At 42.1% G+C, this 19,401-nt stretch overlaps 2 protein-coding genes across 2 annotated transcripts; both read left to right on the forward strand.

The window, feature by feature from the left end:
- Nucleotides 1–7,225: 7,225 nt before the first annotated feature.
- Nucleotides 7,226–8,221, forward strand: LOC131269035 (ATP-dependent RNA helicase vasa-like). The gene has a single exon (XM_058271347.1). It carries the CDS (start codon nt 7,226–7,228, stop codon nt 8,219–8,221), a length of 996 nt encoding a protein of 331 aa, XP_058127330.1.
- A 3,117-nt stretch (nt 8,222–11,338) lies between these two features.
- LOC131269038 (ATP-dependent RNA helicase vasa-like) lies at nt 11,339–12,925 on the forward strand. Its single transcript, XM_058271350.1, has one exon. The coding sequence runs from the start codon at nt 11,339–11,341 to the stop codon at nt 12,923–12,925; it is 1,587 nt and encodes a 528-aa protein (XP_058127333.1).
- Nucleotides 12,926–19,401: the final 6,476 nt, after the last annotated feature.

The following is a 19,401-nucleotide window of genomic DNA, read 5'->3' on the forward strand; positions in this document are numbered from 1 at the left end:
TGCAGCATTCGACTATATACTATTATGGGTAAAAGAGTAAATGAGGCTCCGGCCTTCTTTTTTTTCCGGTCGTAGCTACACCTCGTGTGCGACGATATACCTGAATGTATGCAATAGGTGGTACATCAATTCATAAATTTATTTCACAAAAGTATAACAAACTATGTAAATTTGCAGGGTAAATTAATATGTAAAAGTATTTATTCCTGCATTCAACCTCCACTGCACGATTAGATAAACCGTTATGTTCTTTAAAGTGAATCGTTAGCGTTTAAATATTCAAAAAGTATTCATGTGTCGCATTTTGCATAGCTTCAGGCGCAACTAAGAACCCAGCAGGAAGAGGATGATCTAGGCCTCATTTACCCTTTTACCCTATTATGATGTCCCCCAGGTTTCGGTTTATTAACGTAGGGTTTGGCTTTCGAAATACGGTGTCAACACCACAAAAGAGTGTGGCACTTAAACAAATTTAACACTAGAATACATTGCTTTGAAATTTTGCCCCTAAATGTTTTCAGGGGTCATTTTGACCCTATTTGTAAAACGCTATAACTTCACTATTTTTGAAGCTATTTTAATTCTATAAACGGTTACTTTTTAGTTTATTTCTTGACTTTATTTTTGCGTTTTTATGTTTTGAGGGTACTACTTCATCATTTCGCTAGCTCGGTGTAAGGCAAAACAAATCGGATTGAACCTAGCTTTGAATTTTAAGAAAAGCGTTGTTTTTTTGTAAAAATATTCAGCCATTTTCGAGGTATTACAATCGATAATTGCGTTGTGGTCAAAATGGCTGCTATTTGGATTCTAGTGTTAAATCAAGAGATGGCTATGAAACCTTCAGTGAATTGTGAAGCACACTTTGAGTCAACTATCATTTAGAATAAAAAAACAAACCAAATAATACAAAATTAAACGAATTGATCCCGGGGGAATTGATTGTCAAACTTGCTTAAGTTGAACGGTTTTGTCAAATGCAAGGAACGAGAAACTCTTTACGACGTTACACAAAAATGTCTTGTTCCGGGGAGGGAGTCGGCATCACATCAGTTTTTCCTCCAGAAAATGCTTACATAAAAAATGGTGGAGTTGGAAAGTGTTAATAATCGTAAACGAGCAGGTAAAGGAACCCAATTCAGATGCAAATGCTGAACCTGCTGCAAACAGGAGTGGAATGTCAGGCGTAAGAAACTGTATTGTAGCTATATTTATTGAAAAGCATGTTGTTATGTTGCGGCTGATAATGGATATGTTAACTATGATACTATATATATAAATATAAATATACATCTAGACATGACCTCTCCCACGCACACACACATATATAAACACGCTTCATATGTAATCCAGTACCAGTTGGCGTAAAGTGCATCGCACCTACTCTCCTCTCCCGCCCCCCGCAGCTTACAACTTATGCCATAAATCGATTATAACGAGTGTGTTATCCTTCCTTGTGCTTTGAGTTTGTTGTTGATCTGCTTCGAGCAACTAGTGCGTTTACTCCTGACGCTTATGTCACACTCCATGGTCGTTAGACGAGAATCGAACCTTTCGTTCCGATTGAGTTTGCATTAAAAAAAAACAAACTCACAAATGTTTGTGGGTTAAAGGTGCCGTTAAATTAAGTTGTGTGTAAACAACTGACCTATAAACACGCTGTTCATTACGACGCCCAGGTTCACTTTGAAATGTTGTTGAGTAAAAACGTGGAAAAATGAAACAACGATTCTTTTCACAAATTATAAAAAAAAGCAAAGTGAAACTAGGATTAACCCAATGTACGGTATTCAATTAGTCAAAAAAGCGAAAATTAAACACATGAGCTTGACGTTATGGTAGCACTGAACAAAAGGGACCTCCCTTAATCGTTTTGTTTTATGTTGTTTTTGTGTTTGGAAAATAATATGCTACCTTTAGGGAAAATAAACATACATTTATTTCAACTGCAAACGCTCTCCCTTTTGTGAAACTTGATTAGCAAAGTGCTATTGAATATACTCTCTATCAAGCATTGATAATTTACTACACGTTAGCAATTTTGGTATTAAATACCATGCTAGTCAATGTAACGAGAGAATCTAAACATTTTTCAGCGCAAACTGAACTGTTGTTACACAAATATTGAAATGTTAAGAAACCGGACAGGATACGGCGGTAAAGCGGATTCCATGAAGCGTAAGGCTCTTTTTATAAATGGATATGAACTAACCGAGTAGGGTTAGTATTGCTCAAACTATTTGCGCTACTAGAAGCGTGAAGGGGTTCCTGTAGGGTTGAATTATTATTTTACTACGAAATTAAATGACAATTAAATGAAACGTAAGCAAAAAGCATCTTGCTAGAGGTCTTGAGCTGATGGTTATAGACCATGCTATCGAACGAACCTCCTCCTTGTCAGTCCAACGGCAAAGAAGATGCTTTGCAAAGTCGCTCCACCATCTCTTCAGGAACAACGAACTTCTCATTCGTAATCCAAACCTGTGCCAAACGAGCTCACGAGCTGTCAATCTTGTTGGTGGGAGAATTCGGCCACGTCCTGCTGCTTTCAATGGCTCTTACCCAATCACCAGACGGGCAAACGTATTGGAATCCCGTAAAAAGAAAGCTCGTTAGAAAGGAGGTTTGCTCGGAAGAAGATAATCTTCGGTTGGGTCCGTGTTAAACGCACAGCTGGCCAGCACTACCATCAGGTGTGGCGTGGCACCACTGTAGGGAACCAAAGGAAAAACATATCAGCAGCTAGTGAGTAGTTAGTGGACCGTGCTCGCTGAACGGGTTTCCGGGTATAAGAAAGTTCAGGTAGTGGAACCAGCTTAACTCCAGGCTGGCAGAAAACAGACGCAACGCAGGAACAAACGAGCGTATGGAAATCGGCGGTGGATTTGGCGCAAATGTCGATGTTGGCAGTGTGTGTGCGTGTGTGTGTGTGCTCCCTACCCGGCTTTTCGTGTGTTTTCGTTCGTTGAAACCACTTGTACCGGTTGCGTTTACAAGTAACTGTAAAAAAAACGAAAAATCAAAGAAAAAGCAAAAAACAAAACACAACACAAGAAAAAGGACATAGTATCCTAGCGTATTCATGTACGGTTTGCGTACGGTATAATCCAGTATCTACAACATATGACTAAATAAAAACAGCCTAGAGACCGGGAAACAAACCGAGAGGAAAACATGGAATGAGACAAACGAAGTTAGAGAATAGAAATGATATGTACTCATGGTGAAAGGACAATTAGCTAGAAGCACGAAACATAAACTAGTACTACTCCGCTAGTGTCGCGACGCGCAGAATTAAAAGAAAAAAAAACCCACACACACACACAAACACAGATACAAACTAGTAAAATTATACAAATAAGAAAGAGCTCACAGTACATTCCTAGTAAACGAGGCGCAGCAAACGAAAATACACTGCAAATAAATTTGTATATCCACTGTAAAAAGTAAAACAAAAAAAAAACAAACAGGAAAACTCAAGCAAGTGGTCAGGTAACCGTCAAAACTTGAAGACTAGTATTATTATGAACTAGCTACTATTACTATTAAAGGATATAAATACTCTACGACAGTGCATTCGCTTTGTGTGTTAATGGGTACGTAGCATCCGAAAGCGGGCAGCTGAGAACGCAAACTGTTCGCTTTTGTTGTCGTCACAGATAGCGAAGGTTACATACAACGAAATGCAGGTAATTTGTTAAAATCGAATGTATCTTTGAATTTGTTTTTAAATTAATTCACGTTTAGAGTAGATTTCAGAAAGAAAATCAGCTTAAAATAGAACGGTTTTCGTCGGATTCAAGATCGAGATAGAAAATTCTAAAAGTGCCTGATAATGACTTCTTTCTGTTCAATTTTCTAACAAACATCTATCAATGGGTTAGGTTTTCCATGCACCACCGAAGTTCTAGCTGTCATTTAGCCAGGATGAATATTAAATCCTCGTGAGTGTCACATCGTCTAGGTAACCGTAGACACGCATACGCTTCCTCCTCGTAATGCTGATGTGTGGAGTTTTCCACCCCACTAAACCGGAAGCACACAGGACCAACGAACCCGAGACGATGACGGTGACTCAACGCAAATAGGAATAAGGCACTCATTGACGCACGGAGATTCCGATCCGTCGGCGAGACGGGTGTGATGGGAGTGGACCCACCCCGATGCAAGCCCCCCGCACCGTATCCTGTTCCGGCTTGTACCGGCTGCCCCGGAACTGCCATAATTAATTATAAAGTGCGCTGAAAGAGGGATTACTCAATTAGAAAGTAATTTATATCCGACCAGTCATCGTGTCAGATTCCAACCATCTAACTTCCCGCCGTCCAGTGAGTGGTGGGTGTCGATAAAAGGACGCTGGGGGTAGGTCAAACGCAAGGGAAAGGTTAGTGAAGATGGATGTGATCCCGGGTGCAACTGCCCGGCTCGGCCGGGTTCGCCCAATTCCGCACGATGACAAATGAAGAGCTGCCCATCACCGCGCGCGCACGCCTCGAACGGAATCTCGATGGGAATGCTGGTTGCTGGTGGCAAGAAGTTGAAAGTTTCCGACACAAATGGCGTCCTGTTTTGGCAGTGGTCGCTCGCACAGGATCACGCGGAAACGTCGAACCTGCCGTGCGGAGGGAAATCGCTGGTCGACGACGGATCGGAAATGACCGTCGCTTCGGTCACGTTGCGCGAAGATCGATGTGGCGCACATCAATCAATTTTCCATGGCAAAGAAAAACACTCTGCACCGAAGCGGTACCCTCGTCAACCTTCTTCGGGACAGTTGAAGACCACTCCGCGCGCCTTCAATGGCACAAATGTTTAGAAATGAGACAGACGTGTCTTCGGGTGTCCACGCGATAATTAACATACAGTTGACAGTTGACAAGAAAAAAGGGTTCATTTGCGGCCATCTTGGGCGCTTGTTGGAAGAAGACGTCCAATCTCTATAAGAGTAATCAGCCAGAGTACTACTTAGAAGATGCAGCCGCAATGAGAAATAGTTTTAACAAAAACATTTTCTTACAAAGTAAGCTTTTTTTATTTATTCATGTTCAATTATAGTTTTTCGTTCTTAAACCTTAAACACTTGTCCACTTGAACAATAGTAAAACACTAGCGATTGCAAAGTTCTATCGGAAACCACTCGAGAACGCCATCCTATCAGGACAAATAATGTATCGCAGCCAGTAGCGAAACTCTCAGACCATTAGAAAAAGATGTACAACGTACTTTAAAAACCAAAACTTTTGAAAACAGCTGTCATTTGTTCAAACAAGTTTTTGGCATAAACATAAACATAAAAAACTATAGTAATATTAAAAACAAGTACTTCAGGAAGCTATGTCTTCGCTTGGCCGTCGAAAACCGTAGGATCAAGAAATGTTATAAACAAAATTTATTGAAACAATATTTTACTAAAAGAGTGTGCTAAAACGCTTAGCAGTCATCGTGTTAAATATGTTTAAAAAAGTAGCATTGGAATCGAAACAAAAGGGTGAATTGATAAGCGACATCAAACAATGATTGAAATACGTATAGCCGCACCATAATTTCTGTTAATTCTTCAAAAACTGTCACTATACGTCAATTCTTCATCTTGACTAGGTTTTTCTGAGGTTCCTGGGTTTGTGGGAAAAAGGAAGTCACCATCCAAAGCGAACTAAACTATGGTCACCCTGCGAGTTTGAGAACTCCATATCATCAGAAACACGACAGAAAAGCAAAACAACAACATCACCCTTTCGGACAAGCTCTGATGTAGTTTTGCTGACCACTCCGTTAAGAAATAAATAGTCACTGTTTATTCCGACCCACTCATGTATATTAGTATCAGAGTTTCAAACTGCAAATTAAATCACGTTAACTCCTATTTTTATGTATTTGTTTTTTAGTTTCTTATATGTGTAGACACACGAGTGTGTGACATCGTGTGTGTCATATCTAGCATGATCGTGGGCTCCATAAAACTAAACCTATTTATAACTCGTCTATGCAAACTGTACTCGATTTGAAATAGTTTGCAAGAACAGCTGATTAACGATCGCAGCGCTACCCATTCTAGCTTTCGGTCATGCGCATGTATCTCTATGATTTACTAGCTAACCCTTGGCTAGTGCTTTAACCCTTTCAATTCTCAGTATCATCAGAGATTTTTTTCATTAGAAACAACTATCTTTCGGAAAAAGTTCTAAAGCAATGTTCATTTTGGACTGTAAGCATACAGAAGCAAAAGAGAGAAAAGTAAACGAACTGACTTTTATTTTAAAAAAAATTCAAACATCTGTCAGACAACATAACAGTCGAGCTACGATTTCACGGAATCATCACCATCATCAGACGATCACAGAATCATGCGGATCCCCATTGGTAGTGTGGGAATTTTCCACACCGCATTTGCTAAAACATATAGGGTAGGGTAGGGCACAACGTAGCACCTAAGTGGAAGTAGGTCAAACAAGAAATAAAACCAAACCCTGGAGTAATGAAGTAGTTCATCCATAATGAAAATAACATAGAAAAAATCTAATAAAAGGATCTAATCTAATACGAGGAAGTCGCTCATCATTTTTAAAGAACACATTTTTACAAAACAAGTACTTGGTCTCTCAACCTAAAAACCCTGCTACGATGTATAACATGCGTAAGAACATATTTCATACATCTCTGAAATTTAATATGAAAGCCGAAACAAATATTAGAAAGCATAACTTATTCAGTACAACTCTTATTTAACTGTCCTTCTGTCGTATGATTTCTTTCATGAGATATTAAAAACTGGTTTTGTGGAATGTCAAACAAAAATACCGGACATAGGACTTTGTCCTAAATTATGATATGGAAACGCACTGTACTATTGTAGAGAATGTATTAACATCTGAGGGATACAACGAATTTGTTGATTTCAACTTAAAGCAACACAATGCAGTGTGTAATAGGAATCAACTAAACACAGACATGAGTTTAATGTATGCCCTTTTAGTGCCTTTGTCCCCACGTTCCGCTACTGAAGCGAAAGGGCACCAGCTCTGCCCGTGCATCCTTCTTCCACTGGTGGTGTGTGTGAACGAGTGTAAGTGAATAAGGGCATGATCGCATGCTACGCACACACATGCAGCGGCAGTTGGTTCCGCGGTTTCCGCGTAAGCGCAGCGCAACGGTGCGAGCTAGTCGCAGAAAAGCTGTTGGATTAGTCATTTCAGAGATCGCGTGCAGTGTAGATCGCAAACGGAGAATGTTTAGCAAGGAAGCAAGCAATTCGCGTGACGGTCGTGAAAGCCGCCGTGGTTTTCGCGACGAACGGTACGTGTGTGGGAGGGGTACTAATGCGGTCGCGTGTCCGCCGGCCAGCGCCGGAAGCTCATCAGGGTCGCATCTCCGCCGGGAGTTGCCGATCCTGCCGGAGCTGACGGAGGAGGAGGCCGAAGTGTTCGGCACGGACGAGCGTAACTACCGGAAATTCTCGCGCCTGGACGACATTTTGGTGCGCGTGAACGGGGAGGACTTACCGCCTTACCTGGAGTGCGGATTCGGCCAGTGCAGTTTCGACGAAGCGTTGCGCCAGAATATGCACAAGGCGGGAGTGTTCTGGCCATCGCCGGTGCAGCGGTACGCCATACCGGGACTGCTGGCCGGGCGCGATCTGTACGTGGTGTCTGAGACCAATGCCGGCAAGATCGCCGCCTTCGTGCTGCCGATGGTCCAGCTAGTGCTCGCCCAGGAGGTTCTGGAGCTGACGGCGCCCCAGCCCTACGTTATCATCGTCACGCCGACGCGCCGAACCGCCGCCAAAACGTACGCCGAGGCGCGCAAGTTCGCCTACGGTACGCCGGTGAAGGTGTGCGTGGTCGATAGTACCTTTGTGGACCAGCAGCGTGAGATCGCCAGCGGGTGCCACATTCTGGTGGTGACTCCTGGATGGCTGATACACCTGAAGACCATCGGTACAGTCGCGTTCCGCAACGTGAAGGCCGTGGTGCTGCACGAGGCAGACCAGATCATCCAGCTCGGCCTCCGTACGGCGATCGAGTTCCTGATGAATGACCCGACGCTGCCGGCGAACCGCCAGACGGTAATCTATTCGCTCTCCATGAACGGCTTGGTCCACGATCTGGCGGTGGAGTACCTGACCCGCCCGATCTCGGTGATCGTGAAGGTCGTCGGCGGGACGTCGCAGGACATCCTGCAGACCATCCATCGGGTGTGTGAAATTCCTATAGCCGAACCATAACTCCTGTTAACTCTATAAATAATGTTACTATATGTTAATTCTTCATCTTGACTAGGTTTTTCTGAGGCTCCTGGGTTTGAGGGAAAAAGGAAGTCAACATCCAAAGTGAACTAAACTATGGTTACCCTGCGAGTTTGAGAGCTCTACATTATCAGAAACGCGACAGAAAAGCAAAACAAAAACATTTCACCTTTCGGACATGCTCTGATGCCGTTTTGCTGACTACTCCGTTAAGGAATAAATAGTGCAAAACTCATTGTTTATTCACGACCTACTCCTGTATAATTAGTATCAGAGCTTCAAACTGCAAATTAAATCTCGTTAACTCGTATTTTTGTGTATTCGTTTATTTGTTTATATTTGTAGACACACGAGACTAGATCGAGCAAACGGCAGAACACTTATCAATAGACAAGGATAACGCGTTACAATTACACCAGACACGTTGTCAGGACCATTTAAGATCGTCAAGATCCTTAACTGAACCGAACAACTTGACGTCATGAAAAATGAGAACTTTTTTCTGATCGTAGAGCAGCAACGAACAATCATTGAAAAATAGTAAGAACCAGAGGTTTCTACCCTGGAGGACTCCTAAAGTGCATGATATAATCGACAATCTCTAAAAAATTTCATTGAAAACTCAATAGTTTTCCTTAAGCGGAGCCCCTACCAAACAGCTCGGTTAATTCAGCAAGAGGTTCTTCCAAGAGAGCTAGCCCAAGCTGAGCCGAGTTACAGCATACTGTATCTGTTGCTGTGCTCCACAGTACATGAAGCCCTACTACCGGGGTTTTTGAACTCCTGCTACGCATGATAATCCACATTATTGCAATGCGAATTGCGAATTCTCTCTAACTGGAATAAAACATTCCGAGAAGTATAGAACAATGAACTGATTGCTTCACCTGAGCTTACAGAAAGGCGAATACTTCCGGTGTGCATCCGTCTCTCTCCATACCATACCGTGTCGCATTCACTGTACATTCTGCCGTGTCATCTATTCCGCACGTGTCCATTTCTTCGCTCATTCGCTTGAAGTGGAGTATCCTTCCCTGCGTGTGATGACCCTCCTTGTGTGTTTCGCGGAATCGAAGAATCCCCCATCTTGCGTCTTCTTCGTATCGCAGCAGGTGAATCTTCCTACCTGCACAACTGCAGTCTCCTTCTCACATTCTTCTTCTTTTGTTTTATTGTAGTCGAACATCTGTAAACACGTACATTGAGATGCGCGTTCGAACTAATTGATTGCGTTGTTAGCTAATGCTGTATGCGACTCCCTCTGAGATTCAGGCAAGGTATCCATACAAGTAAACCCGGAAGGGATTTTTCCGGAAACTATTCTTCAGAGCTTGCGAGTATCGCGGTGTTATCTTGTTGAAAATGAAATTTTTCATTTGCTGCATCCTCATTAAACGAAATCAAAAAGGTGTCGACAAGTTCACCCAAATTGAGAGAGCGGCGGCGAGCTTGCTATACCTTACATAGTAGTCCATTACTTAAATTATTTATTAGTCGGGGCATCTTGCCTCACTTTCCGCTAATCTTTAGAAAATAATACGAAACTGCTATCATCAACAGAACAGAATAAAACGAACCTTTGATTCTATTTACATGAATGTTGTCCACTTTATATAGCTAAAATCAGATAGAATATGAATAGAGCACACTTTATATTAGCATCCTTTAATCTATGCAAAACAAATATCCACTGAAAAACAATTTTGCAGTTTGCCTTGGCTCTGACACACTGTGAATGAACTACTTGTGTATTAAAACAAATGATTGTTCTTTCTACTAAAAGGTAACATCGTGTGTGTCATATCGAGCATGATCGTGGGCTCCATAAAGCTACACCTATTTATAGCTCTTCTATGCAAACTGGACTAGATTTGAAATAGTTTGCAAGAACAGCTGATTAACGATCGCAGCGCTACCCATTCTAGCTTTCGCGCATGCGCAATGTATCTCTATGATTTACTAGCTAACCCTTGGCTAGTGCTTTAACCCTTTCAATTCTCAGTATCATCAGAGATTTTTTTCATTAGAAACAACTATCTTTCGGAAAAAGTTCTAAAGCAATGTTCATTTTGGACTGTAAGCATACAGAAGCAAAAGAGAGAAAAGTAAACGAACTGACTTTTATTTTAAAAAAAGTTCAAACATCTGTCAGACAACATAACAGTCGAGCTACGATTTCACAGAATCATCACCATCATCAGACGATCACAGAATCATGCGGATCCCCATTGGTGGTGTGGGAATTTTCCACACCGCATTTGCTAAAACATATAGGGTAGGGTAGGGCACAACGTAGCACCTAAGTGGAAGTAGGTCAAACAAGAAATAAAACCAAACCCTGGAGTAATGAAGTAGTTCATCCATAATGAAAATAACATAGAAAAAATCTAATAAAAGGATCTAATCTAATACGAGAAAGTCGCTCATCATTTTTAAAGAACACATTTTTATAAAACAAGTACCTGGTCTCTCAACCTAAAAACCCTGCTACGATGTATAACATGCGTAAGAACATATTTCATACATCTCTGAAATTTAATATGAAAGCCGAAACAAATATTAGAAAGCATAACTTATTCAGTACAACTCTTATTTAACTGTCCTTCTGTCGTATGATTTCTTTCATGAGATATTAAAAACTGGTTTTGTGGAATGTCAAACAAAAATACCGGACATAGGACTTTGTCCTAAATTATGATATGGAAACGCACTGTACTATTGTAGAGAATGTATTAACATCTGAGGGATACAACGAATTTGTTGATTTCAACTTAAAGCAACACAATGCAGTGTGTAATAGGAATCAACTAAACACAGACATGAGTTTAATGTATGCCCTTTTAGTGCCTTTGTCCCCACGTTCCGCTACTGAAGCGAAAGGGCACCAGCTCTGCCCGTGCATCCTTCTTCCACTGGTGGTGTGTGTGAACGAGTGTAAGTGAATAAGGGCATGATCGCATGCTACGCACACACATGCAGCGGCAGTTGGTTCCGCGGTTTCCGCGTAAGCGCAGCGCAACGGTGCGAGCTAGTCGCAGAAAAGCTGTTGGATTAGTCATTTCAGAGATCGCGTGCAGTGTAGATCGCAAACGGAGAATGTTTAGCAAGGAAGCAAGCAATTCGCGTGACGGTCGTGAAAGCCGCCGTGGTTTTCGCGACGAACGGTACGTGTGTGGGAGGGGTACTAATGCGGTCGCGTGTCCGCCGGCCAGCGCCGGAAGCTCATCAGGGTCGCATCTCCGCCGGGAGTTGCCGATCCTGCCGGAGCTGACGGAGGAGGAGGCCGAAGTGTTCGGCACGGACGAGCGTAACTACCGGAAATTCTCGCGCCTGGACGACATTTTGGTGCGCGTGAACGGGGAGGACTTACCGCCTTACCTGGAGTGCGGATTCGGCCAGTGCAGTTTCGACGAAGCGTTGCGCCAGAATATGCACAAGGCGGGAGTGTTCTGGCCATCGCCGGTGCAGCGGTACGCCATACCGGGACTGCTGGCCGGGCGCGATCTGTACGTGGTGTCTGAGACCAATGCCGGCAAGATCGCCGCCTTCGTGCTGCCGATGGTCCAGCTAGTGCTCGCCCAGGAGGTTCTGGAGCTGACGGCGCCCCAGCCCTACGTTATCATCGTCACGCCGACGCGCCGAACCGCCGCCAAAACGTACGCCGAGGCGCGCAAGTTCGCCTACGGTACGCCGGTGAAGGTGTGCGTGGTCGATAGTACCTTTGTGGACCAGCAGCGCGAGATCGCCAGCGGGTGCCACATTCTGGTGGTGACTCCTGGATGGCTGATACACCTGAAGACCATCGGTACAGTCGCGTTCCGCAACGTGAAGGCTGTGGTGCTGCACGAGGCAGACCAGATCATCCAGCTCGGCCTCCGTACGGCGATCGAGTTCCTGATGAATGACCCGACGCTGCCGGCGAACCGCCAGACGGTAATCTATTCGCTCTCCATGAACGGCTTGGTCCACGATCTGGCAGTGGAGTACCTGACCCGCCCGATCTCGGTGATCGTGAAGGTCGTCGGCGGGACGTCGCAGGACATCCTGCAGACCATCCACCGGGTGGAGCAGTCGGAAAAGCGCTCCAAGCTGGAAGAGATCCTGCGTGGGGGCCCCATCTGCAGCACGCTCGTGTTCGTCCTGGACCGGCAGAGTGCGGAGTTGCTGGTGGCACACCTCTCGGACAACCTGAACATCCCGACCGCCTTCATCTTCGACGGTATGACACTCCCCGACCAGCAGAAGCTCATCAGGGAGCTCAAGGCGGGCCGCAAGATGGTGGCAGTTGCCACGCCGGACGCGATCGATGGACCGCTCAAGATCCCCATCTATCACGTCATCAACTACGACATGCCGAAGAACATCGGCGAGTACGTGAGCTGCATCGCCCAGACCGGACGCTTCGACCGGAAGGGACGCGCCACCAGCTTCTACGATCCACGCACCGATCGCGCCATCGCCGAGGATCTGATGAAGATTCTGTTCCAATGCGAGCAGAAAGTGCCCGACTTCCTGCTCGAAACCGAACCCGTTGCCGCCGGAAGCTCGATCGCGGGCTCTTCCGGCCTGACGGTGTCGGTCGAGGTCGCTGAAGGGCAGCGCAAACCCAAGAAGGCGGTGACGTGGGAAGACGACCACTCGGACGACGACGACGACGACGAACTCATCGATGTGGTGAACTAGAGGATAGGATTTCATTGGTAGAATTTGCCTCCCCTCACTGGGGGGTTTTGTTTTTGATACTGCTACTTTTTTATCTCATTTAACACTCGTGAAACACAATCGGAATGAAACGTCTTATGTAGCACAACTAATTTGCTTTTGTCCCATTCCCTTTTTTCCCTCCTGCGATCGTCATATTTCTTCTGATGTTTTTCTTGCTTTTTATTACCTTTTACGCAGTTTAAAGGGGGCGAATCAGCAAGACGACACACTGCCTAAAGTGGAGAACTAGAGAATAGAATTTTTCCCTACCTGCTGGAGGGTTTTGTATTTGCTACTGCTACTTGATGCTTTTCTTATTAGACACATGCACAATTAATCGTTTCTCAATCACTTTACATCACATGTTACTTATTAACCAAAAAGATGAATAAAAACTGAACTGTATTCAACCAACTTCTGGACGTTTTTTCACGATAACCTTTCCACGATGGATGAAAGAAAATTTCACACTCTAATCCAGGGGTCGGAAATCATTTCCTGAAAAGGGATTGGCGTTGGGTTGATGTTGAGACCCGAAATGATTTAATGTTTCCAAAGTAGTACCCTTTTGAATGGACTATCAACTTGCAAAATACTAAAGTTATTTGTAACTAGTTAAAATTTTATCGTTAAACGTTTGAAACATATTCTCGCTTATTTTTGTTGACTTTTGATTTGTTTGTTTTTTAACATATAACAGGAACACTTTTTTCAACAATTTTAATCTTTATTTTTGGATAAAAAATGTGAACAAATCCGATAAAAATTGAAATGGGTGTTTTTGTATTCAGCATTCAAATTTTCAGACGGGCCGGATAAAACCTATTGGCAGGTCAGACTTTGCCGACCCCTACCTTAACCGATGGTTTGATGTTTCGAAAGTAAAATAAAACCCTTTTAAAATGATTTGTAGATTTTCTAAACGTGAGAATAATATATTTGAAATTTTACCTTTAAATTCTTTAACCTCTTAACTATTTTTCAATTATGTTTTTTTTTTCGTTTAGTTTTCTACATTTTTAACACATACATTTTCTTTCGTTGTACCGTGAAACTAATTTAATTAATTATACAATTTATTAATCCTCTGTATACTATATCAATTATTTATTATACTATATTAATTATTCATTAATCCTCTTCTCAAATGTTACAATGACGACGCTATACTGGCGTACTTTTAATAATAAAAATAACGCTAAAATAAAAATCTCAGTTACGAGAAGTATTGTATATTGTGAGTTAATTTTAACTTCGTGATGGAGACCATTGGAATAAAAAATTGTATTTCCTCAAAGTAGCTATTGTTGATGCAAAGTAAATGTTATTTTGCCGCTGGATTCAGAGCGAGAGATTCTCGAGATTTGGATTTTACAACAATCAAAAGAGAAAATTAGATAGAGAAAGTCTAAAAGAAGTATACGGAGAAGTCGCAAAGTTAACGCAAAGTGTGTACAAATAAAACAAGTGTTAAATCTTGCATAAAGCCGTCTAAATTGGAGATATTTTTCGTCCGTGAGTCGGGCTTTGCCGTCCCCTGCTCTCATTCTGCTCCATTTGAAAACTAGCAAAAACCGATTAACTGGCCAGCTACAAATATAACGCGTCTGTTACACCATTGCTGTCTAATTATTTGAGGCGAAACAAATAAACCGTTTCTGCCCATCATAATTCCTATTTCTGAACATCGTTGCGTTTGCCCGGCAGCATGTGCACTATGCACTTGTTCTGCCCACATTTGGCGCGCGTTCCCTTTTCTTGGCGGCGGAAATTTCCACAGCAGACTGCATCGGAAAACTTAACGGCCGCCGCTGTGTGGGCTTTCGTACGCTGCACATCGTTTTTCCGGTCGATGCAAGTCGAACGTGAAAACAAACAAACTGCCAGCCAGCGAGCGAATTTGCTCGAAATCGCATGTGTGCCGACCGAATGTGTGCAGTGTATGTCTTCGCTTAAAGACTGCATGAACTACTTAAACCAAATAAAACACCATGTGGGATTGAAAAGGGCCCGGGACAGATTTTCTTGGAAGCCGTGGTGGATAGCCCACTTACGAAACGATTGGGAAAAAATAACGTGAAAACATCCGCAGATTGATGATCGCCCACCATTGTCAAACAGGAAAAATTTGCCCACACTGGTCACATACAATTTTCTTCGGCGTTGTACCTTTATCTATTTTAGTTATACCCAGCCTAGTATGTCTCAATCGATTCGAGTTGGTGTTTTGATCTTTGTTTTTTATTAAATTGTTCATTAATTCAAAATTCATTTTTATTTCTGTTCTCTTTTTCTTAATCTAATTGTTTGCTTGTGAGATGCAACGATTACGTTATTCAGCACTGAATACTAGATGTTGGGATTTATTTGTTGACCATTAAGCAAGGAATGTACACTTCTAATCTTATAGAAAGGTTAAAGTTTTCTTTGAAGATTGAACAAGCTTTTACTTACAGTCTAAATGCAAATATAATTGTATTAATTTAAATAATCTAACAATTAAACTGCATAATAGAACTGTAAAGCGTTTTCAAACACGAATTAAAAGTTTTAAATTATAATATTTTTCAGTGAAAACAACTTTAATTGAGAGCACACTGTGTGTTTGTTGTTGATGAAAAATTTAGTTTGAAATATTTAAAAATGTATACAAATCTGAAAAATTGTTACAATCGTACAAGGTTTCAGTTCGGGACGGCCTGTTCGGACATACGGTTCCGGATACCTGAAAAATGGCCCGGGCGCAATCAAGGAGTGGATTAAATTATCTTCGCTTAACAGGTCATTAATTTCAGGATGCGTCTGCATGCGCACTACCGGTTCCGGTTTGCTTTCAAAAGGGGAAAAAATGAATACAACAAAAAAAAACAAAATGATGGAAAAAAGAGAACGAGATGAGAGAAAGGAAGGATGATTTAAAATATTTTCTCCGCCTAAGGTGCTGGTGAAGGGACCGGGGTTTATCTTGGGGCTGGTTGGTTGAGATAAAGCCACACATCTTAGGAACCAATAGGTGCCCGGGTTGGCGACTCTGACTAGCGACTTCTTTTGGGTGGATGTCTGCATTTTACGATTTCACCACCATAATACTCTTCGCGAGTGAAATCCGGTTGCGCCTTTCGTGGAAAAGTCGGCTTGGCTCCCTCGGAATCCGCAGGTTTTGATTTTTGTCGGAGGGAAAAAAATAATTTGAAAGCAGAAACCCTCCCCAGCAAGATGTGCGTTACTAATTGTGCAACAATTATATTTTACCGAGATGATTTTATGGACGATGAATATGTTCAACCGACTCGATGTTGGGGAATTTCTACTAAACCTTAACAAATCATTACATTCTCCCCCTCGCCGCAGAGGCTGCTCTAACTCTCTCCAAACCTCCTCCTACAGAAATACAGTAGGAAAATAGAGATGAACATGAGCTACCATCGACGGATGGTGTGGGTTGTCGGTTGAGACGCGCCGTGCGATCGTACGTGATCAAAAAATAATTACATGCATTTCGCGGTCGTAAATCACTCGGACAGCAGAAATAGTCGAACGTTCTCCGGCGCGAATGCAATCGACATACATCTCCAACATCCGCAAAAAACACGACAAATAGAGACGAGTCGTCACATCTGCAGCGTGGTGTGAAAAAGGGGTACGGGCTGGCAGCATCGACGAAGCGCTGGCGACGTTTCGCTGCGGTCGTAAAAAAAGTGGTGCTCATATTCCAATCTGGAGGAGCTGTACCGACACGTTCGTGTAGGCGCAGACCCGAGACCCGGGCAACGGCTCATACAGGAAGGCTAGAAAATTTGATCAACATTTCCTTCTGCTGTTGCCTAGTTCCTAACTCGTGCGGTTTTCGTGCAGAGTGGTGCCCTTGGCTTTCGTGGAATATAGCGTCGGAAGAATAAAACAACCCTAGTTTGTGTGTGTTTTTGTGTGTGTTTTCTTTAGTCGAACAGGAACCATGATCTCACATAGCAACGTCGAGATTATCAAGTTTCTTCTAATATCAAGAGATGGTCTTCACCGGTTTGTTTTCACAAGCCAGTCAAGCATGTTGAGCTGATCATTGCTCTTCCGAAAGTACAAGTAAGTGATTCAACAACAGTTAAAGTTAGACAAAACGAAAGAAACCATTCGGAAAAAAAAGCGATTGTGAACGACCAAACGAACACATGTGTGATCATATGCAGGCAAAACGTAAAGTTGAACAAGATCCTGCACATACGCAATTTTATGGCGACAGAACACTGTCGGACTGATCAATAAATGCAAGCTAAAAATAGAACGCTGATGCACGGCTTTGTAAAATAGTGGATGCATCACATTACGTTCCAGCTGTGAAGATAAGTGAACAGAGACGTTAGAATAAGAAAGAATACCTTAGGTTGTTGCTTTGAAAATAAGCACAACAATATATCTGCTTCTTCAACCAAGTAAATAGCTTACTACTTTCACTCTAGTTAAATTTATATATTCGCATGGCTTTTTCTATTGACTGATTCATTAGGATTGCAATCTTTTTGATTCGTTCACACAGATAAACCTTCACAAATGAAATGAAAAGTTATCATAGCCTTCTCTAGTTTTGATCTAACTTTATCTTTTTTTAAATCGAAGTTAATTACACTCAATCGAATATAATTTTCTAAGACAAAAAAGATGGACGAGTCTTAGAAGAACTACTATCAAATTACAGAAAAACGCTAGCGTTGAGCGTTTGAAAAACGGACAGCTATTGCTCTCGCTCTTTCTTTCGCTTACGGTGATGCAGAAGGGCGTTAACACAACATCACATGCGCCATCAACCCCCCATGAATGGCCATGAAAATTAATCGGCTAAGCACAGCACGCAGCTGTCTCGTTCACCCTTATTCCACCCCCTTTCCACCCTTATTGAAGTATTAGGATTGCATCCAATTGTAAAGTTAACAAGTGCTGCTAATAATAAAGTCAGCACATCTGTCGCTTTTGTGTTGTATTTGTTCTTTCTATATGTAAAATTATTAAAAATAGAAAATGGGGTCGCTCTGTCCGTAACGGGGATCGTTGAAATCCTCAACGTACTTTGAGCGAGTGCTGTTCGTAACAACATAAACCACCACCCTGTGGAGTAGGATTTTATTGTGTTGAACTTGTTGTAAATTGCACTAATAAATCGGAAGGTGATTGATTCTTACAGTTTTCCACCTGATACAGTTGATTTAGCTTGGCAGAGGTGTATTTTCTTATGACTAGAATGATTATTTTCTTCATTGCAGTCGAAACTGATCAAAAGATTTCATATGTAAAGAGAAATGACTAATCAACAATCCACTTTTTATTCAAAATTAGTATAAAATAAAAGAATTAACAAAAGATAAAAAAGTCATTAAATTAATAGGAGATACATATTAATGTAATTGTTCAAAACATAAAACTAATAACACGTTTCTTATAAGGGTTACCCGACAGTAATGGATAGCAGAATTCGGATAGAATGGGTCGGGTCAAACTTGTTTAAATAGATGAGATTATAGATTTTAAGTTGAATTTTCAACAACATGGAAATAGAAAATATAATAGAAACAACAGACATAATTGAGGCTCCGGAATAGATTGATTCACCTCTGCAAGTTGTGCATCTTTTTATTTGTTTTTCGTTATAGAATTCTGCTGTTTTCACTGGAATTTAATATTAAATTACAAGAGAATGAACACACTGCTGATACAAACGAATTCACTTTTAACGTGCGTATATTTGTAAAACAAAACTTTGTAAATTTGACGCCATTTTAACTAATCTTAAGCCATGTCAGGAATTTTATGAAGAAAATACGCTGCATAGTTAATATACTAATACTAATATTGCAATCGCTTGCAATTCTGTGTAGTACAATTATCGTCGAAGGATAAATAACTCGGTGAAGCACCAGCTGCGCCGGAAGTTGTACCGTTCTGTTGCTTGAACGAATATTGGCGCTGGCTTCGGGAAGTAGCCTCTTTTGGTGACGAAAATTTCCCTTAACAGCGGTCGGCTAAGCTGCAAAGCTTTGTGCTTTGGAAAAGGAAACATCACTTTCGTGTTTTCCCGTGCAGACACTGTAAGCCGGGTTGTTGGAGGGAAATCTTCGAACGCTTTACCGGATCGCCTTGACAGTGGGCCCCCGAACCACAAACAACTGCATGCTGCGGTACACCGGCGAACATCAGTCGATGGGAAAAGCGCACTGAAGCGGCCAGACAAGTTTGCAGCCAAGTTAGCATGTCGAAAACGATTGGTAGGCGAATTATTACCGCATCGCAAAACTGGCTGTTCCCGGTTAAACTTCTTGCCAAGAAATGGACAAAACCCGATCAATCACTATTTTCAACGGCTCAATACTTCTTCGTTCCTCGTTTGAAGTGGACACTTGATAATACTCAAGCATTTTCAAATGCTAGAGTTCTTTAAACGATACAATGTAAATATAAAATATAAATAA

This window comes from Anopheles coustani, chromosome X (genome assembly GCF_943734705.1).
Source record: "Anopheles coustani chromosome X, idAnoCousDA_361_x.2, whole genome shotgun sequence".
NCBI lineage: Eukaryota > Metazoa > Arthropoda > Insecta > Diptera > Culicidae > Anopheles > Anopheles coustani.